Source organism: Amblyraja radiata, chromosome 4 (genome assembly GCF_010909765.2).
Source record: "Amblyraja radiata isolate CabotCenter1 chromosome 4, sAmbRad1.1.pri, whole genome shotgun sequence".
Classification (NCBI taxonomy): domain Eukaryota; kingdom Metazoa; phylum Chordata; class Chondrichthyes; order Rajiformes; family Rajidae; genus Amblyraja; species Amblyraja radiata.
In genome coordinates, this window is record NC_045959.1 from 56,984,978 (window position 1) to 57,007,769 (window position 22,792).

Here is a 22,792-nt window from a genome sequence, read left to right on the forward strand (position 1 = left end):
GTAGGTTTGTCACGGGCAGGACCTCCACTGACTGGGCACAGGGACAAATACACGGCATCAGGAGGGCAGCAATCCCAGAGAGACCAAAGCAAGTAAGATGACAGCTTACAGACTGAACGACGTTCCTTTGCCTTTCCAACCAGGGGACACCAACAGAAGACTTCAGCCACCTGCGTGGAAATGCAAAGCCTTAGGTCGTCAGCGAGTTACACTGTAATGGCTGACAACCATCTCACCATGGGACCCCTTTCTCCAAATGCATTTCCTTGTTTGCAGGCAGAGGGAACTCCGTACTTGGCATTTGGTGGGATCTCACGCACATCCGTGTTGGAAGCCTTTCCTGGCCTAGCATCCGGCAGATGGCTCTAAACCAAGATGGCATTACCCACTGCCTTGAGAAGTCTAGAAACATTTTATTCTCCGAGAACAGACTGGTATTTGAGACCAGGTCCCACCAGCAGTAAATAATCACCGCAATATACACACTGCTCGAGTTTAAAAAAGGTGCAAGCGAAAACAGTCGGGTACATTCAACGGTACCTGGACAAGCCCTACCTGATGGCACCTCAAGAGAACTCGGTCAGTTTCAGACTTGCTCAAAACCAAGATGGACCCCAACTGTATTCTACAGATAATGCTGACCACAAATAATGCAGCAAATGCAAGGATCTATTGCAAACACAGTCCTCGTCCTCCAATCTCCCCACCCCTCGGGCAAAACAAACCTAGAATGCTCTGCTCAAATCCAGTGGAAAGAAGGGGAAGTCGTTTATTCTGACCCAACCAACTCCTACGTGCTTAATTTACTTTAGTTTTGAGATACAGCACGGAAACAGACCCTTCAGCCCAGAGTCGGCGCTGGCCAGCAATCCCCGCACACTAACACTATCCTACAATTGACAATTTTACCGAAGCCAATTAGTCTACAAACAGATACGTCTTGGAGTACGTGAGGAAACCAGAGCACCTGGAGAAAACCCACGCAGATCACGGGGAGAATGTACTAAATCCATACAGGCAGCAACCGTCAGGATCAAACCCGGGTCTCTGGCTCTGTAAGGCTGCAACTCTACCGCTGCGCCACCGTGCTGCACAAGGTGGCATATGCTAAGCTGGTGTAGCTAATGCGATTTCTGTTCCCCTTAAAGAGCTGCATGAAGAGGGAGGACCTTGTATGGCAAAAAACAGAACTGAGATTATTGTTCACTGCCTGAAATTAATAAATCCATATGGGGGGGGGGGGGGGGGGAAGGGAGGGGGAAAGACGATGATGTGCTATTTATCTTCATGACTTGAGTGGGACCTGTCATGATGTGCGTGGTTCAGGATGGGGACCCAATGTCCATCATTCAGTTTGGGTTGGGTGCCTCTGCAGACAGTAAATAAAACAAACAAACAAACACAGCACAAACACACACACACAGCACAAACACACACAGCACAAACACACACACACACACACACACACACTTTGGCAGGTCTCTTTGCCAACTGCGCAGACAAACGCCTCTCAATATTACTTCCCGCTCGATTTGAGTTACCCCATGCAATGCAAGTCTGCAGGGCTAGCGTGAAAGAATCTTCAAATGCACGACCGAGATCATATCTACCGCAATGGATGGGCAGTGGATGGGAATTGTACAGATCCTCGGGCAAGGAGTTGCCATGGCATTAGGTAGGGTTTTAATTCCATACCCAATTCTATACCAACTGCAGAAGTAGCTGGGATTGGTATAAACCCATGCGTCATTATTGCTAATCCAATTCAAGGTCAGGATGAATTAATTTTGAGAAGGGGAGGGTGGGGAAATTCAGTACCCCTGGCTGAGACGTGATGTTTACTCCAATGATGTTCAGCAGGCAAAGAGCACGGCCAATACTTGGCTCATTCTGGTCGAATAAAGTACGCACTAAATTCACATCCTTCTGAAAGTTTAAACATCACAGCTTGGAAGACAAGGTTGTATGAGAGAGAGTCCCTGAGAAAGGAACAGACAAAAACAAGCTGCACGTAAAGAGAGGCTTTTCTGCTGTTGAATGAGGCGGAAGAGATGACACAGGCCACTCGAATGGTTAAATAAATCATGAGAGATTAACCAAACAGAGAGCAAAACGAAACAGATCGTTTTACCACAAATACCGAATTTGTCAAATTGGGTAGTGACATCAGCACAAAGAATCAGATTATTTTAACCACGTAAATCTCTAATTTATCCTGTTGTGTCAGGAACTTATACCACAGCAGATGTATTTAATGAAAAATAAATTGCATGCCATTCAAATTTTTAAATGATTGGGAGTGCTAATTTAGATAGGGATCAGAGATTTTCTTTCATGTACAAAACATCAAGATCCTGGAGTTAGGCATCTTTGAACTGGAGGGAATTCATTTTCACAAGTGATACTCGAAGTTCAAATGAATCCAGTTCTTGCTGAAACCAAAATGTACCCGTCAGATTTTTTTTTTGTTAAAAAAATCAGAATAGTAAACAAAGACAATAGGGTCTGGAGCCTGGAAGCGACGCACCGTTTTGCTGCTAATGTCCATGCGGCCAGCTTGCTCCGGGCCCTGTGTGCAGATGCAGTCCCAGGCACTGGCTTCATTTGAGATAGGCTCGGTACAGGAGAAGGGAGCGCCTGGCCGCTCGTTCTTGCTCTAGGCACAGCAGCAGATCCCTGAGACTGACGCGTGTTACTCTGGGCCGCAGGAAGGGTCGAGATCGTGTGGCACCAAGTGCGCTCCCGCCTTCGCTTAATCCCTGCAAAGGGGGAAGAAAATGTTTCGGTTTTGAGAGGAGGATCTAGTAATCGAGCTAAAATGTAAATTTGAAACGCGACATCGCTGCACGGTTTGGGAACAGCTCATGGTCCATCCAAGACCGCGAGCAATAGCAGAGTTGTGGACGCAGCCCAGACCATCACGCATACCTACCTCTCATCCATCAACTCCATGCTGCCTTGGCAAGGCCACCAGCGTAATCATGGACCAGTATCACCATGGTCACTCCTCCCTTTTCCATCTGGCAAGAGGCACAGAAGTGTGAAAACGCACACCTACAAATTCAGGGATCGTTTCTTCCCAGCTGTTATCAGGTGAATGAACTGTCCTATCACCAACTAGAAAGCGGTCCTGAGCTGCCATCCACCTCATTGGAAACCTCGGACTAACTTTAAATCGGACTTTATCTTGCACTAAAAGTTACTCCCTTTATCCTGTATCTGTACACTGTGGACGCCTCGATTCTGATCATGTATAGATTTTCTGCTGACTGGTTAGCATGCACCAAAAGCTTTTCACTGTACCTCGGTACAAGCGACAATGAACTGAACTAAAGTAGTACAGCGAGTGCAACTCACTCCATGGCCACCCATTGTCATTATGTCCCCAACAACTCATCTTTGAAGTACTAACCAATTCAGCCTCACCCCGCCCCATCTACTAGCCTCGAGCCGTGGTGCAGTGGGTCGAGTTGCTGCCTCACAGCGCCAGAGACCTTGGTTCGATCCTGACCTCGAGTGCTGTCTGTGTCTGGAGTTTGCATGTTCTCCCTGTGACTGTGTGGATTTGCTCCAAGAGCTCCAGTTTACAGACCACATCCCAAAGACGAGGATGAGACAGTGGGATAACGTAGAACCAGAGAGAGTGGGTGATTGTTCGCCCACGTGGATTTGGTGGGTCAAATGGCCTTTTTCCCCGTTGTATCTCTAAACTAAACCAATGAGGGGAGAAAAAAGAGGCCGTGATACTTGGGTAAACACTTCCACCCCCCCCCCCTCCCCCCCCCCCCCCCCACATCCAGATACCATTTAGTTGCATGTTTAAGAACTTCACATAAAAGGTTGCAATTTAAGCTGTTTTTCCTGCTCAAAACTGCAAAAGCAGCAATTCCTTGGGTTGAAACATCAAACTGCACGCAGGGCTTCATCTAACAGCGAGGCACAAAACAAAATACTTTGAGCAGTGCCCCACGAAAGATGCAGCCTCGATTTTCATCGATTCCTTAAAGACATCTGTCAACAAACTTCAAAAAGCTAAAGAGGACCCATGCGGTGGAAGCTACACAGATCTAACGCTCCCGAACACTTCCAGGCATTTCTGACCCAGAATGGATTCACACATTGTGAGATAGAAATGAATGTACACGGCCAGGTTTAAAAAATGTATACAATCACATTTTTACAATCAAGTCTCAAACAACTGTAGGCTTCAGCCAGCTGTTAATTATTTTTATAAAATGAGGCAAAGTGGCGCAGTGGTAGAGTTGGTACCTATCAGCACCAGAGACCCAGGTTCGATCCTGACGACGGATGTTGTCTATATGGAGTTTGCACGTTCTCCCTGTGACCGCATGGGGTTTTTCTGGGTCCTCCGGTTTCCTCCCACGTCCAAAAGACATACAGGTTTGTCGGTCAATTGGCTTCAGTAAAATTGTAAAGTGTCCCTTGTGTGTAGGGTAGTGTTAGTGTACGGGGTGATCGCTGGTCAGCATGGACTCGGTGGCCGAAAGGCCCATTTCCGTGTTGTATCTCTAAAGTCTAGACTCTTAAGAGATGCAGACCTTCAGCTCACCGAGTCCACACTGATCATCGATCGCCCATTAACACTAGTTCAAATGTTATCACATCCACCCCCAACACACAAGGGACAATTTACAGAGGGCCAATTAACCTACAAACCTGCACGTCTTTGGGATGTGGGGGGAGACCGGAGCACCGGTTACAGAGAGAACATGCAAACTCCACACAGACAGCACCAGAGGTGAGGTCAGACCTGGGTCTCTGGCGCTGGAGAGCAGCAGCTCTACCATCTGCACCACTGTGGGACCACTTTCATTCACTAGCTTGAGGTCACAGTGGAAGATGGGTACAGATGGAACATGGAGCAGTACAGCACCAAAACAGACCACGTGGCCTGCCAGTCTGAAGAAGTGTCCCGACACGAAACGTCACCTATCTATGTCCAATTCTACAGTGCCCTCTATAATGTTTGGGTCAAAGACCCATCATTTATTTGCCTCTGTACTCCACAATTTGAGATTTGTCATAGAAAAAAAAATCATGTGTGGTTAAAGTGCACATTGTCAGATTTTATTAAGGGTTTCAGCCCGAAACGTTGCCTATTTCCTTCACTCCATAGATGCTGCTGCACCCACTGAGTTTCTCCAGCACTTTTGTCTACCTTTTATTAAAGGCCATTTTTATACATTTTGGTTTCACCATGTAGAAATTACAGCTGTGTTTATACATAGTCCCCCCATTTCAGGGCATCATAATGTTTGGGACACATGTCTTCACAGGTGTTTGTAATTGCTCAGGTGTGTTTAATTGCCTCCTTAATGCAGGTATAAGTGAGCTGTCAGCACCTAGTCTTTCCTCCAGTCTTTCCTTCACCTTAGGAAACTTTTACTGCTGTTTATCAACATGAGGATCAAAGTTATGCCAATGAAAGTCAAAGAAGCCATTATGAGACTGAGAAACAAGAATAAAACTGTTAGAGACATCAGCCAAACCTTAGGTTTACCAAAATCAACTGTTTGGAACATCATTAAGAAGAAAGAGAGCACTGGTGAGTTTACTAATCACAAAGGGACTGGCAGGCCAAGGAAGACCTCCACAGCTAATGATGGAAGAATTCTCTCTATAATAAAGTAAAATCCCCAAACACCTGTACGACAGATCAGAAATGCTCTTCAGGAGTCAGGTGTGTATTGTCAATGACCACTGCCCGCAGAAGACTTCATGAACAGATATACAGAGGCTACACAGCAAGATGCAAACCACTGGTTAGCCGCAAAAATAGGATGGCCAGGATACAGTTTACCAAGAAGTACCTAAAAGATCAACCACAGTTCTGGAAAAAGGTCTTGTGGACAGATGAGACCAAGATTAATGTTTAAGAAGGAACTGCAGATGCTGGAAAATCGAAGGTAGACAAAAATGCTGGAGAAACTCAGCGGGTGAGGCAGCATCAATGGAGCGAAGGAAATAGGTGACGTTTCGGGTCGAGACCCTTCTTCAGACGAATGGTAAGAGCAAAGTATGGAGGAGAGAAGGAACTGCCCAAGATCCAAAGCATACCACCTCATCTGTGAAACACAGTTGTGGTGGGTGTTATGGCCTGGGCATGTTGGGCTGCTGAAGGTACTGGCTCACTTATCTTCATTGATGATACAACTGCTGATGGTAGTAGCATAATGAATTCTGAAGTGTAAGGACACATCCCATCTGCTCAAGTTCAAACATATGCCTCAAAACTCATTGGCCAACGGTTCATTCTACAGCAAGACAATGATCCCAAACATACTGCTAAAGCAACAAAGGAATTTTTCAAAGCTATAAAATGTTCAATTCTTGAGTGGCCAAGTAAATCGCCCGATCTGAACCCAATTGAGCATGCCTTTTATATGCTGAAGAGAAAACTGAAGGGGACTAACCCCCAAAACAAGCATAAGCTAAAGATGGCTGCAATACAGGCCTGGCAGAGCATCACCAGAGAAGACACCCAGCAACTGGTGATGTCCATGAATCGCAGACTTCAAGCAGTCATTGCATGCAAAAGATATGGAACAAATACTAAACATGACTACTTTCATTTACATGACATTGCTGTGTCCCAAACATAATGGAGCCCTGAAATGGGGGGGACTATGTATAAACACTGCTGTAATTTCTACATGCTGAAACCAAAATGTATAAAAATGACCTTTATTAAAATCTGACAATGTGCAATAGACAATAGGTGCAGGAGCAGGTCATTCGGCCCTTCGAGCCAGTACCGCCATTCAATGTGATCATGGCTGATCATCCCCAATCAGTACCCCGTTCCTGCCTTCTCCCCATATCCCGACCGCTATTTTTAAGAGCCCTATCTAGCTCTCTTGAAAGCATCCAGAGAACCCGCCTCCACCGCCCTCTGAGGCAGAGAATTCCACAGAATTACACTTTAACCACATGTGATTTTTTTCTATTACAAATCTCAAATTGTAGAGTGCAGAGGCAAATAAATAAACGATGGGTCTTTGTCCCAAACATTATGGAGGGCACTTTATGTGGAAGGGGTAAATTCATGTCATAGGAACAGAATTAGGCTATTCAGCCCATCAAATCTACTCTGCCATTCAATCATGGCTGATCTATCTTTCCCTCCCAACCCTGTTCTCCTGCCTTCTTCCCATGAGCCCCGAGACCCTTACTAATCAAGAACCTGTCAATACCTTCCTTAAAAATCTTGGCCTCCACATATGCACCATCTGGCTAAAGAAATTCTTCCTCATCTCCTTTCTAAAAGAGCGCCCTCTAAATCTGTAGCTACGACCTCTGGTTCTAGACATTCCCATCAGTGGAAACATCCTCTCCACATCCACTCTGTCCAGACCTTTGACTGTTGGGTAAGTTTACAAGTAACACAGCCAACGACAGAGCAGTGATAAGGAAACTGCACTCTGTACAAGAGTCGGCGCAGGGTTGAAAAGGTCACGAGCAGGATGGAGTGGAGAGCCAGGGGCAACGTTATAAATGAAACACAACCATTGGGGATTCTCTGTGACACATCAGTACTGTCCTTTACCAATTCACAGTCACTGCCTGAACTGCAGGGAACTGACAAGCAGAGGCTTGGATAAACACAGCCATTAAAAGCGGTCATAATTTCTGTCAGAAATAAAATAACCCAGGGAAAGGGGAGAGCAATGATACATTAGTCTACCCAGTGCATTACTGTCTCTAGAACTGATGCGCTATGATGCTATATTCTGTACTCGTATCTTCCCCGTTGTTATCAGACTTCTGAACGGTCCTTCCATAAGATTGGGAATGGGTGACCCCATTCACCTCTACCCCGCTGCAAGTATTTACAGACCTGTTATGCTGCAGCAAGAAAGAATGTCATTGTTCTGTTTTTTGGTACATATGACAATGAAACACTTTTTACTCTTGAAATCCCCTCTTTCCACCTCTTGCTCTCCACTCCAACTCTTGATTATCTTGGAGGTACAGTCAACATAATGAAAGGCCTTGTGTGTTGGAAGGAACTGCAGATGCTGGATTAAATTGAAGATAAGACAAAAAAATGCTGGAGTAACTCAGCGGGACAAGGCAGCATCTCTGAAGAGAACGAATGGGTGACATTTTAGGTCGAGACCCTTCTTCAGACTGAAGAGACTCGACCTGAAACTTCACCCATTCTTCCAGAGACGCTGCCTGTCCCGCTGCGTTACTCCAGTATTTTATGACTATTTTAATGAAAGGCCTTTCCAACCCTGGTCTCTTTCTTTCTTCAGGCAGAAGGTACAGAAGCTTAAAAGCGCGCACCATCAGACTCAAGAACAGCTTCTTCCCCTCTATTATCAGGTTTCTCAACGGTCCTTCCATAAGCTAGGGTATTATCCGCTCACCTCTACCCCATTGCAGACATTGGACTAAATACTGCACTCTGTATCGTCCCCTTTGTCCTACCTATTGTACTAGAGTTTGACCTGATTGTATATCTGTGTATAGTATATTGGATAGCAGTACACCAAATATGTAAACACAGCATTCAGTAAAACCCATAATAAACCACAAAAAAAAGTTCAGTATATATTAATAAAATACCATCGATCACCCATTCATACTAGTGCTACCCTATACATTATGTGGCTTCCGCTAAGGTAAGCACACCCACCAGCGTGACAGAACCTGGCCGGGTTGGGGGGGGTACGACAACGACAGACGATCGGTGACAGAAGCGGCTTCTGACTCTCTGGAAACCCACAGCTGGAATAAGCGGGTGGGCGGGGCCTCACAAGCTGCGCCGACAGCGAGGAGAAGTTTCAGCGCGTGAGGCGCCGCTGCCCCGAGATCTGCAGAACAAAGATCCTATAGCTGAGCTGTAGAATCTTTGTTCTACAGAACTTTCTCGATCTTTCTGCGCCTTTTGAAGAAGGGGGGGGGGGTGGGGGGGGGGGGGGGGGGTGGTGGGCGAGCTTACCTCGTGAAAAACTGCGTATTCGCGTTGACAGCAGCTGGCTGCGGGGGGGGGGGGGGGGGGAGACAGGAGGCAGGTGGGCCTTGATTGGTGGGCATTGTGACTTCAGCAGCTGGCAAGCGGCGATTTTTTATTTATTTTTTATTAAAGTGAGCTTTGCATCTGGTTTTGGAGGGAAAACGTCTGACTGACTGACACACTCACACAATCTTTTAAAAGTATATAGATAGATATCAACTGCTTGTGTGTGCGCGTCTGTTGACAAGACAGCAGCATTCTTATTCTCTGTTATTCTCACTTGACCGAACCGTCACACACCTCCAATCCATGTCCCCATGCAAATTTACATTGAAAGACACGGACCGGGCAGTGAATGAGTTTCGCCCAACGCACCAAGTAAGGCCGTGTCCTGCTCCCGGCGGCAGTCGGAATTTAAGGATTCCGGAAGCGGCTGACATGAGCGAGGCCGGCGAGCAGCCGGAGAGAGGTACCTGAGCCACGGAACCGAGGGGGGCATCTGTCGCTATCGACGGCTTTGGACGAGGCGCTGCTGCGCTCTGAGCAACCTGGTCATGGGTGTTGGAGAGCCAGGGCGAAGGGAGGGATGGAAGCAGAAGCAGCGCCACATGCGGACGGGGAGCCGGGGGCTGACCAGTGTTTGCCGGGCTGGCGAGCCGCTCGCTGCAGCTCCGGCTAGGCAGCAGCCTCAGTGCAAGAGTCCCGGGCCGTCGGAAGCGTTGCGCCGCTGCCGTGAGAGTCTCTGTGCCGAATTTGCCCTGGTGACCAGCATGGACCAGCTGTGGCTTGGTGCATCATGGAGGACAACCAGTGGCTGCTGGAAGTAGGTACCAAACACTGGGTGGAAGCGTTGGAAGATAGTGGTCGTCAAATGGGGGTGGTTGGAGAAAGCATCCTGCTTGCCTGCTAGATTTTCACTTACTGTAACTGCAGTAAAAATGTTCACGATGTTGTGGGAGTTCAGAACCAGGGGTCACAGTTTAAGAATAAGGGGTAGGCTATTTAGGACTGAGATGAGGACAAACTTTCTTCACCCAGAGTTGTGAATCTGTGGAAAACAAAAGGCAGTGGAGGCCAGTTCACTGTATATTTTCAAGAGAGAGTTACATTTAGCTCTTGGGGCCAGCAAAATCAAGGGATATGGGGGGAAAACAGCAAAGGGGTACTGATTTTAGAAGAACATGATCATATTGAATGGCAGAGCTGGCTTGAAGGGCCGAATGACCTATTCCTGCACATATTTTCTATGTTTCTATGCCTGTATACGGCAATAAAACTCGACCACTTGATTTTGAAGCATTCATGCATGGTGGAGGTATAATGTAGTCATAGAGTGATACAGTGTGAAAACAGGCCCTTCAGCCCAACTTGCCCACACCCGCCAACATGTCCCAGCTACACTACCTGCTCCTGGTCCATATTCCCCCAAACCTGTCCTATCCATGTATCAGTCTAACTGTTTCTTAAATGTTGGGATAGTCCCTGCCTCAACGACCTCCTCTGGCAGCTTGTTCCAGACACCCACCACCCTTTGTGTGGAAAAAGTTACCCTTTAAAAAGTTACCGCTTGAAAATACTTCAAACAAAAAACATTGAAATCAAACTTTTACAATGCACTAAAACATGATTTTAATACATTAAATTTCAAAAAGTCATTGGGAATGGGAAGCATTGGAACAAAAATTTGCCCTCGGTACATATTAACTGTAATATAATAATGTATGCATGTTGGTAGGTGCAATCAAAAGAAAGATCTTTTTATCATTGTTGTGTTATGAATACCACAGAAAATATTATGTGCCCTCAAGATCACATTAAATAGAATATTATTGCTTAAATATATATTGTTATTGGACTTTACATTTCGGAAAAGTCCCAGTTGAGAGGAAGACAGCAAAATACTGAAAATATTGGGGGTGAAAATTACTTCAGGACAGTTTGTTAGGAAAATGAAGGAAATGGTAACAGAATACTTTTACAGCTGAGTGAGTAAAATTTTATGGATGAGAAATTGTGTTCAACCAACTGATGACTTCTTTGACAAAGTAACTAGCATGTTAGATAACAAGGAAGCCAATGGATGTAGCAAATTTTGTTATACAAAATTTGTTTCGTGAAGTGCCCCATTAAAAATTACCGCATTAGATAAGCACCTGTGGACTTGAACGTAATAGGTTAAGTCCAGGGGGTCAGATATGGGGCTTTATGTGAGGGCCAGATATATTGTCAGTGCAGAGGGGCTAGGAGCAAGGACAAGTGTGCACCCAGAGTCAAGGTCTGGAATAGTACTAAGTGTGCAGTCAAAGCTGGGACAATGGGAGTGTTCAGCACTGGGAACCTAAGCAGGTAAGCAGCTATGATCAGGGTAGAATAGGGAGCCAGGTGTAAGGCTGGACTCTGGGTCAGGAATGAGAGAAGGTATGCAACTGGAGTCAGGGTCAGGAGTAGTACCAGGTGTGCAGTGAGACCCAGGTTGGTCAACATGGGCCAAGTGCTTGATTATAATCTGATTTCCATACATGCATACACTAAGTTCATGTGCTGCACCTGTTGATCAGAGCCTGTGGAATGTAATTAGGAATGTAATTTAGCCTAACCTTATTCATAGCTAATCCAATTTAAAGCATAAATATTGCATTCAAGTATGTTAAAAGACTCGCTACAGTATGCAACATATTGCACAATTTCAAGCTGAAAAATGAAAAAGCTTTGTACTATGGGAGGGGTGGGGAACATGTCTCTACACTCCCCCGGGCTTGGTCTCTCACAATTTCTCACTCCGAACTCTCACCCAATGTTGGCAGCCCTGCATCTTCCTGCCAGGTGCAGTTTACATCAATCTATCTTTGTACTTCCACAGCTATTGTTGCTCTAAACATCGTTTCAACAAAATGATGGGGCATAATTTACCAAATTGTGCAAGGATTAAACAAATTAATAACCAACATTTAATGCGCAGGGATTAAAGATTATCAAAAATTACTATGTACAGGCCAATGTCTAATTACATTCAAACTGACGGCTTCAGGGAACGTGGGCAGGAGAGCGTAGAGATATTCCAATTCACAGCGAGGAATCACTCACACGCAGTTTGTATTCTCTACATGTCTACAAAGCCCTCAATGGGCTTGCCCCCACCTACATAAAAAGTATTCTCACCCACCACTCCACCTCCAGGCCCCTCAGATCGGCTGACTTGGGGTTGCTGAATATCCCACGGTCTAGGCATAAGCTCAGGGGCGACCGCGCCTTTGCGGTTGCAGCCCCAAGGCTGTGGAACAGCATCCCCTTTCTCATCAGAACCGCCCCCTCCATCGACTCTTTTAAGTCAAGACTAAAGACTTATCTATACTCCCAAGCCTTTCCTGACATCCTCTGAGTGAGGGCTACATGTATATATGTATGTCGTCTGTTTTGTTGTGCTATTCTTATAACAAATGTAAAGCACTTTGGCCAATGTGCTATATAAATAAATGTGACTTGACTTGACTTGACTTCTCCTCTGGTGCAGGCAAGCCTTTGCCAGAAGACAATCAACGGAAGAGTACAGAGATTGGGAGGTCATGTTGCAGTTGTATGACGTTGTAGAGTATTACTTTCCTTCTGGGAACCATGTTATAGGAGAGATGTTGTCAAGCAGAGATTTACGAGGATGTTGCCAGGACCCAAGGACCTAAGCTACAGGGAGAGGTTCAGCAAGTTAGGACTCTATTCTTGGAGTACAGGAGGATGAGGGGTGATCTTATAGAGGTGTACAAAATCACGAGAGGAATAGATTGGGTATACGCACACAGTCTCCTGCCCAGATTAAGGGAATAGAGAACCCGAGGACATAGGTTTAAGCTGAGGGGGGAAAGATTTAATAGGAATCCGAGAGGTTGGTGATGGGTGTATGGAACAAGCTGACGGAGTAGGTAGTTGAGGCCAGTACTATCGCAATGTTTTAGAAACATTTAGACAGGTACATAGAATAGCTTTAGAGGGATCTAGGCCAAACGCAGACAGGACAAGTGTAGATGGGGAATGTTGGTCGGCATGGCAATTTGAGCCGAAGAGTCTGTTTCCACACTACATGACTATAAATGGACTGACGGTGGTGCTTAAGGTGTTGGCCAATGCCCCAGTTTATTGGCAGATGTGTACTGCCAGCTGCCACAGATGACAGAGTGATAATCAGTTTAGAGATTCAGCACGGAAACAAGCCCTTCGGCCCACCGAGTCCATGCCGACCATCTATCACCCATGCATGCAAGTTCTATGTTATCCCACTTTCTCATCCACTCCGTACACACTAGGGGCACCTCCAGATTCAGGGTCAGTTTTTTTCCAGCTGTTATCAGGCAACTGAACCATCCTATCACCAACTAGAGAGCAGTCCTGACCTACTATCTACCTCATTGGAGATGCTCGGACTATCTTTGACCGGACTTTACCTTGCACTTAACGTTATTCACATTATTCATTCATCATGCATCTGTACACTGTGGATAGCTACTTTGTAATCATGTACTGTCTTTCCGCCGACTGGTTAGTAAGCAACTAAATCTGTATCTCGGTAGGCTTAACAATAAACTAAACTCAAGTGAGTGGGAGAACAAACAAACTCTACACAGAAGATCAGCACCTAAGGTCAGGATTGAACCTGGGTCTCCGGCACTGAGGCGGTGCCCATACCAGTTGTGCCACCGTACCATGTTGTACTGTTCTATGTCTATAATCACTACTCAAGTATAGAGTAGGAGTTAACATTTTGTCTGCACGTTTTACCTCTTTACTGCAAATCCAATTAAAAACACACACTGTAAATACAAGTTTCAATCGACTTTTAAACTGGTTAGCTTCACTGTCATGTAAATTGGTATTTCAGTGTTACAGATCTATCAAGAACTTCAAAACCATGGTGACAAAGTGGAGAGCGCTGACAGCTCAAGGAGTGCACTGAACTCCACACAAGAAATATAAAAGGACAAATCAATGCCACAGAGACAACCTCAATTCGACATTCTCCTTATCAGAATTTGAGATAATTACTTATCAGGAACATGGGAATAGGAGACGGACAGACATTCAGCCCCTTGAGCTTGTTCTGCCAATTAGATTGGAACGGTGGTGCAGCAGTAGAGTTGCTGCCTCACAGCACCAGAGACCCGGGTTTGATTCCGGCTGCGGGCGCTGTCTGTACGCAGTTTGTATGTTCTCTCTGTGACCGCGTGGGTTTACTCCGGGTGCTCCGGTTTCCTCCCATGTTCCAAAGACATACATGTTTGCCGGTTAATTGGATTCAATATAATTGTAAACAAAAAAAAAATTGTCCCTAGTGTAGGAAAGTGCAACTGCATGGGGATCGCTGGTCGGTGCAGACCATGATCAGTCCATCATTGGCATTGGGAATTTACTAGCTGAAACACACAAGTTGTGGAAAATTATCTTTAATGACTTAAAACCTTTTCCCCTGTCAGTCACACAGCACAGAAACAGATAGTTCAGCCCAACTCGTCAATACTGCCCAAGATGGGGGCAGAGAGAGTGGCGGCTACAGGAAAGGACAGAGGGATCCTGCTATACCTCGACAGAGTATCCCTAGGAGCTTCCGCCCGGAGACCGCAACCTGCCCGGTAGGTCCGACCTGCCCGCCGTGGACCTGGGACTCGCCCATGAGGAGCCAGGAGGCCCGGCTCGCCCTCCCAGAGTGGAGGGAGTCAGACGGAGGGCCGATGATCGGACAGGCTGTGGGAGGGAGTGCAGTGCCTCGACGGTGGAGTGGACCACTGGAAGCCCTGACACGGCAGGAGCTTGGCTGGACAGGGCGCAGCTCCAAGGCTGGGCATGTGGACCGGACGTGGCCTACAGCGGCGGAGGACACCATGGCTGTGCTTGGCCAGGCTGGGACTGGGAACTTGATGAAATGGCGTCAAACATGGCAGTGCTGGCATTATATACAAAATGAATTTCTCCAAGTAATGTTTAATTGCATGTGTGACAATAAATAAATATATAAATATCGAGATACCCTATTTAAGCTAGTCCTATTTGCCTGTATTTGGCCCATGCCCCTCTAAACCTTTCCTATTCATTCAAATGTCCAAAAATCTTTTAAATGTTGTTATTGTACCTGCCTCAACTACCTCCTCCGGCAGCTCGTTCCATATATCCAGCAACCTCTGAAAAATTTGCCCCTCAGATACCTATTAAATCTTTCCCCTCACAAACCTATGCCCTTTGGTTCTTGATTCCTATATCCTGGGTAAAAGATTGTGCATTCATCCCATCAATTTCCCTCATGGTTTTATACTCTTTTCCTTGCTTTTGGTTACAGATTTCCTTGTGTCAAAGCATGCCTTGGGAAACTTTTCTTCATTGAAAAGGGATAGTTGTTGACTGGAATAGTCTTAGACAATAGGCAATAGGTGCAGGAGTAGGCCATTCGGCCCTTCGAGCCAACACCGCCATTCAATGTGATCATGGCTGATCATCCCCATCCATGGTTCCTGCCTTCTCCCCATATCACCTGACCGCTATCTTCAGTCTAGAGACTAACCCTGTCTAGCTATTTTTGCTGATCGAACGTGGGAGGATTGTAGCAACGACAAATGAAACTCAACAGCGGCAACTGAATATTATGTTACTAGAACACATTCCACTGCCAACTTTCAGGACCTAGCCCTTGACTAACAAAGACAGTCCTGTTCAAGGTCTTTTGTTGGCATGACAGCAAGCTACAAAAGATGCAAGACAAAGTTACTAGTATTTACCCACAGCCTACAGGTCAAACTCACGTTACAAAGTGCAGACAACGGGAATACTAATGATTATTTGTAAATCATAATTACAATCAACAGAATTAGGCGATTTGGCCCACTGAGTATACTCCACCATTCAATCTATCTTTCCCTCTCAACCCCATTCCCCTGCCTTCGCCCCATAACCCGATACCCGTATTAATCTAGAATCTATCAACCTCTGCCTTGAAAAGTATCCATTGACTGTCTCCACAGCCATCTGTGGCAATGAACCGCACAGATTCAACAACCTCTGACTAAACTAATTCATTTTCATTTCATTTCTTAAGGTACATCCCTTTTATTCTGAAACTTTGGCTTCTAGTCCTAGACTCTCCCACTATTGGAAACATCCTCTCCACATCCACTCCACCCAGGCCTTTCACTATTCGAAGGAAAAGGAAGGGAACAGAATGAGAAGAATACGTCGACAGGATTGAATAAAGATTGTTCAGCCCTTGTTCTTATTAGTTCACCAATACTGGCTACATAATTACATTAATTACACATCATGCAAACTCCACACCGACAGCACTTGAGGTCAGGATCAAACTCTGGCTCTGTAAGGCAGCAATTCTACCATTGCACTACTGTTTATACATGTTTATATATAAGCCTGTAACTTCTTGTTACTAGTATAGTATACAGCAACTTAGTGCAGTAAATACTTTATTACTTTAGATTTAGATTTTAATATTGTGTTAAGAACAAGTACATTTCCCACAAGGAAGTAAAGAACCAAATAGCAAACTATTTTGTTTTTGTTAATGTTCACCTGTTGGTTATTAAATACATGATTTATCACCAAGCCTGATTGCCAACAAATTTATTAAAAAACCTTAGTACACTGCAGGGAAAGTTGCAGTAATTTGCTCTTATTGAATATCAAAGGTAGACCGACCTCATGGAATGTGCCCACGATCATTGTATTATAGGTTGCAAATAACCAAATAGGAATGAAAACCTTTTGGGTTCAGTTCACAGATGCAGCATGCAAACAAGGCCCTTCGGCCCACCGAGTCCATGCCAACCGTCGATCACCCGTTCACACTAGATCTATGTTGTCCCACCTTCTTATCAACTTCCTACTCCAGAGGCAATTGATAGAAGACAAATAACTGACAAACCTGCATGTCTTTGGGATGTGGAAGAAAACATCCCGAAGAAAACACACGTGATCACAGGGGAGAACGAACAAACAAACTGCACAGACAGCACCTGAGGTCAGGATCAAATCCGGGTCTGGCACTGTGAGGCAGCAGCTTTACCACTGTGCTTATATCTGGACTATTCACTCACTTGTAAGAGGTAAGTGAACTGCCCTTGAGCAGGAAGAGGGAAAGTAACCAGAGTATATCTCAATGTGGCCACATCATTTGTTTCAATGTTTGATATTTTAGACCTCTTTTCCTTCAGCACATTAGGGTGGCGCAGCAGTAGAGCTGCTGCCTTACAGCGCCAGAGACCCGGTTCCATTCGGACTACTGGTGCTGCCTGCACAGAGTTTCTACGTTCTCCCCTTGACCTGCGCGGGTTTTTTCTGTGATCTTCGGATTCCTCCCACACTCCAAAGACGTGCGGGCTTGGTATAATTGTAAATTGTTCCTAGTGTGTGTAGGATAGTTCAACACCATTTGGCTTAACACCATTTGTAAAACTGGTTAAACATGGAACAGCAAAGGAACAGGCCCTTTGGCCCATAGTGTCTGTGCCAAACATTAATCTCCTCTGCCTGCATATTGTCCATATCCCTCCATATCCATGTGCCTATCTAAAAGCCTCTGAAACACCACTGTCATATCTGCCTCCACCACCACCCGTGGCAACGCGTTCCAGGCACCCACCATTCTCTGTAAAAAAACACTGCTCCGCACATCAGGCAAGAGGTGCAGAAGTGTGAAAACACACCCCTCCAGATTAGGTGACACTTTCTTTCCAGCAACAGGGGTCAAGGAAAGAACGTTCAAGTCGCTGCCCTGTTTCCACCAATCTTTCCACCACCATGCACAAGAAGCGACATGACAGACACCACTGTATGCAGCTCTGGCTGAACAACTTTGAATCTTGTGTGTGGACTCGATAAGAAGATCAGGCAACAGAACCATCCTATCACCAACTAGAGGGCACTCATGACCTACCATCTATCTCATGGAAGACCCTCACACTATCTTGAATTGGACTTTACTGGACTTCATCTTGCACTAAACGTTAACCTTTATCCTGTATCTGTAGCCATCGTAAATCGAAAATATCGTGTCGAAAATGCATTTAATACACCTAACCTACCGAATACATTCTCTCTCTCTCTCTCTTCTGATAAGGCTGGAGAATAGTGGGAGAAGGCACTGGGGCATCAACACTTGTTGATTGTTTAGCAGGCATGGTGTTCTTCAGGAAGTTATCAAGTTTTGACTGTACAGTTTCTAACCGCTTTCCCCTCTTCCCCCGTTCTTTCCCTCTTTCCCGGCCTTGCACTGCGGGGGGGCAGCAATGCTTCACCCATACACACTGCTCGGTCGGAAGGCGGACTCATGTCGAGGGGACTGTCGGGTCGGAACGCCGCGTCCGGCCTCGCCTCACCCGTCCCGAAGTAGTGCAGCCCATGGAGTGCAGCAGCAGCACCTCGCCCGTGACCCCGTCAGTCGGCAGCCCAGCCAGCTGTCCGACCTTCAGACCTTCGCTTACCGCCGACACCACCACCCCTCCTTCTCCTGGCCAATCATCAGTTCATGAGTTGGATGGGGTGCTGGACTTCGCGTGTAGCAGAACACAAAGCCCAGCCGGCAGTCCAGCTGAGGAGTTTTGGCCCAGGCGCCGGACTTTGGATGCGACATCACGCACAAAGTCCAGCGCCCGGGCTAAAACTCCTCAGCTGGCCCACCGGCTGGGCTTTGCGTGCAGTCCAGCACCAATGACAACTCATCGTTCACCCAGCCACGGCCAAGTCGGTCAAGAAATTGCCCCGGACTTGGTGACTTGGTTGATGTCCTGTCACTTTCCGTGCATCAGTTGCACGCCTGGTTCATCGATAAGATCAAAATTCAAAATTCGAAGTACACTTTTTACTGAATGTGTTTCGCTTTTGCACCATCGTAAAGTCGAAATATCGTAAGTCAAGGAGCATCTGTACAGTCTTTCCACTGACTGCATAACACGCAACAAAAAGCTTTTCACTGTACCTCAGTACACATGACGATAAGCTAAACAAAAACTTAGATCACCAGAAAACTGACACAAAGTGCTGGAGTAACTCAGCGGGTCAGGGAGCATCTCTGGAGAAAAAAGATGGGTGACGTTTCGGGTCGGAACCCTTCTTCAGACTGAAAGTAGAGGGGAGGGGACTGGAGGCAGGAAAAGGCCAGAACAAATCAGGGCCGGTAACAGATGACCAAGGAAGGGTGGAACCCATAATGGCCCATTGTAGGCTAGGGAAGAGGTGATAACGAAGGGATACATATATTGCTGATGTCCCAATCTATGTGACCTCATCATGACCCTCACACCGCTTTAAAATGGGCACTTTGTGTATCTGTAACTATTCTACACTGTTTCTTCTCTTTTGCAATTATCTGTTGTACTCATGTATTGTATAACTGCACTCATGCATAACAAGCAAATCTAAGTAGTTCACAATATCAGTGCAGTTGACAACAATAAAGTAATACCAGTCTATAAGGGTCAAACACCAAACCCTCACTAGTGAACAGAAATAAATCTGGAACTGCAAGATGGGGAAAACCCAATTTGTATACAAAATACAAGATATTTAAATTGCTAAAAATAGAAAAGAAAAATGGGATACTGATTGAATTATTGAACAGAGCACAGAAACAGGCCCTTCAGCCCAACTTGCCCATGCTGAACAAGATGCTCCATCTACACTAGTCCCACCTGCCTGCGTTTCTCCCATATTCCTCTAAACATTTCCTATCCATGTACCTGTCCAAATGACTTAAATGCTGTATGGCACCTGCCTCAACTACCTCCTCCGGCAGCTCGTTCCATACACCAACCACCTCTGTGTGAAAAGGTTAACCTCAGGTTCCTATTAAATCTTTCCCCTCTCACATCTGTGAAACTCTCTCTTCAACACAAACCCATTAAGAAAGGTAGACACAAAATGCTGGAGTAACTCGGCGGGTCAGGCAGCATCTCTGGGGAGAAATGGGTGACGTTTCGGGTCGAGACCCTTCTTATGACCATTAAGAAAGGCAGCTGGGATGAGGGTTCATTTGAAAGCAAGTTATTCTAACCTCAAGGACCTATGTAATGCTGAATAGCAATCACTTCAGAGCAACCTTGTTTTCAATAGCACCGTTCTCCCAACGCCATGCACGGTAAAAATTATTCCAAGATTTAGGCTCCATTTTAAATGGAAAGAAAAAGGACCAGTGGAACTAAATGTTTTCCCTTTGGATTTGGAAAAGGCTAGAGGGGTTGTGGGGGTGGAGGCAAGATGATCGAGGTCCTTTTGGATGCTGAGAGGCACAGATAATGTAGATGTAAGCAGGTTATTTAATTTGGACTAAGCGCACAGAACTAGAGGACGAATATAAAATTAGTTGGCCTTGGGCAAGAGAAGAGATTAGAAAAAAAATATTTTTCCCACAGAGCGGTAGAAATGTGGAACAGGCCTCCAGCGAAAGCAGTTAATGGCTTCTCGATTAACTCTTTCACAATGGAGAGATTTTGCAGAGGTTTTGGCATTGATTGCAACTCGAGGTTAGGGGGAGGGTAGAGGAAAGAAATGAGACAAAGTGATTTGCAGCGTGAAACTTTCCCCCCTAAATTCACGACGGCACCGCAGGGATGATATCTGAAGCAAAATCATTTTAGCATTGATAATTCACACTAGATATCACAGCTGTGGGGTTGAAATCTAACAATATTGCACCCCTAAGGTTAGATCAAGACTGACACTACCAGGTAGATTATAAGAAAGCAGCCCAGTTTTCAAAACCAGCATTTGAAAATTCTCCAGGAATCTCCTGGTCTCCCCATGAACTTGACACAAAATTGCTTTGGCAGATCAAAACTTTTTTTTTGGGGGTGGAAAAGTCAAGGACTCAAGAGCATAGCTTTCAGGTGAGAGGGGCAGAATGTAAATGAAATCTGCAGGGCAAGTTTTTTTTTTACAACAAGGGTGGTGGGTTTAGGTTAGTTTTTGTCGCCTGTACCGAGGTACAGTGAAAAGCTTTTATGTTGCGTGTTATTCAGTCAGTGGTAAGACTATACATGATTACAATCGAGTCGTCCGTAGTGTACAAATACAGGGTAAAGGGAAGATATAGTGCAAGATAAAGTCCAGTACAGTCCGATTAAAAATAGACCGTGGGTCTCCGATGAGGCACACGGTAGTTCAGGGCCGCTCTCTAGCTGGTGGTAGGTTGGTTCAGTTGCCTGATAACAGCAGGGAAGAAACTGTCCCTGAATGTGGAGGGGTGCGTTGTCACACATTGTACCTTTGCCTGACGGGAGAGGGGAGAAGAGAGGGGTGAGACTATTCCTTGATTAAGCTGGTAGCTTTGCCGAGGCAGTGTGAGATGTAGATGGAGTTGATGGAAGGGAGGTTAGATTGTGCAATGGTCTGGGCTGCATCCTCTGGCCTGCTCCCTCTCTCTCTCGACTGATACCGGTTAGCTATTGATTAATTTGCATCCGTTTCTGTTCCAATTTCCATAAAAATGACCATGGGTTAATTTTACTTCCAGCATGCACTCACAGTACTTCAGTCGATGCGCACTCACCTGCTTACATTCCTAGATCCTGCAATAGGTCCCGGGAATTTGGGGCTAGTTTATACTACAGATCAAGGTAGTCCACCCACCTACTCTTAGATTCACAGTGATGGCTGGTCATAGAGTCACATAGCATGGAAACAGGCCCTGCGGCCCAACATGCCCACACCAGCCAACATGTCCTAGCTGTATGTTCATCTCAGAATAAAGAGAGACAACGCCAGAGAGTGCGTGCCAGAGACTTCAGATTAATGATCAATAGGTACAGGTACTACAAAATGAGCAGAGGGTCAGTCTCAGAGAGCAAGGCAGCAGGTTAGATAGATATGGGCCAAACATGGGCAGGTAACTAGTGTAAATGGGGCATGTTGGTCATTATGTGCAAGTTAGGCCGAAGGGCCTGTTTCCACGCTGTATTACTCTATGTAAGGTACCCAGTGTCTCTCTGGATGAAGTAGCAGAAAGCCAGTACTGAAGGATTTGCGAGTCGTACTATTAAACCAGGTGGGACGAGCAAGATTGATCCCAAATTGCAACAGTGTAGAATGTTTCTCACCGACTCCCATTCAGTCACCTGACGAGGCGGAATGGGGTTTTCTTTTTAAAAACAATAATTGTACTTGGGAAAAGCCATGAGGTTGACTTGAAGTCAGTCCATGTTGAGTCTTACATTTCACCTGTGCAAGGAATGGACTAAATGACTACCAGATCCATCCTTCCTCTGAAGCAGCGGCTGCTGTTAAATCTACCTCCACACAAAATGAACCTATGGTTATTTGAACAGCCAAGAAAGACGGCAAATGTACGAGAAAAGAAAATCAGGTCACACATTCCAGCTGCAATATTAGCTCAAAATACTTTTTTTCAAAAAAGTTATAGGTACACCAATCGTTATTTTTAGCAAAGAGCTATACAAAAATTGGTCAGAAATAGATTGCAAGTGGAACACAAGGCAAAAAAACATATGCAATGAAAGGTTTCAATAACACAGAAGGAACCTCACTTCCATTTTGTTTGTTAATCTACTCATCTCATTTAAGATGCTTGATCTTAAAAATTAATTTGATTTCAAAGGACGGTTCCAAGAGATACTAGTCAAACGCAGCCGCAAAAAGGGTGGCACGGTGGTGCAGCTGGTAGAACCGCTGTCTCACTGTGCCAGAGACCAGGGTTCGATCCTGACCTCGGGTGCTGTCTGAGCAGGGCACTGAAGTCAGTTGGTTAGCCCACATTAGGAGTATAGCGTGCAGTTCTGGTTGCCCTATTACAGGAACAATGTGGGGACTTGAGAT

General features: G+C 45.7%; 1 protein-coding gene across 1 annotated transcript in view; it reads right to left on the reverse strand.

Annotated features, from left to right (window-relative positions):
- Positions 1–2,187: 2,187 nt before the first annotated feature.
- Positions 2,188–22,792, reverse strand: part of taf4b (TATA-box binding protein associated factor 4b) — a 77,465-nt gene continuing 56,860 nt past the window's right edge. Inside the window, exon 15 of the mRNA XM_033019494.1 lies at positions 2,188–2,759. Within this exon, the coding sequence (XP_032875385.1) occupies positions 2,601–2,759 (159 nt within the window). The 3' untranslated portion in view covers positions 2,188–2,600. The remainder of the gene's footprint in view (positions 2,760–22,792) is intronic.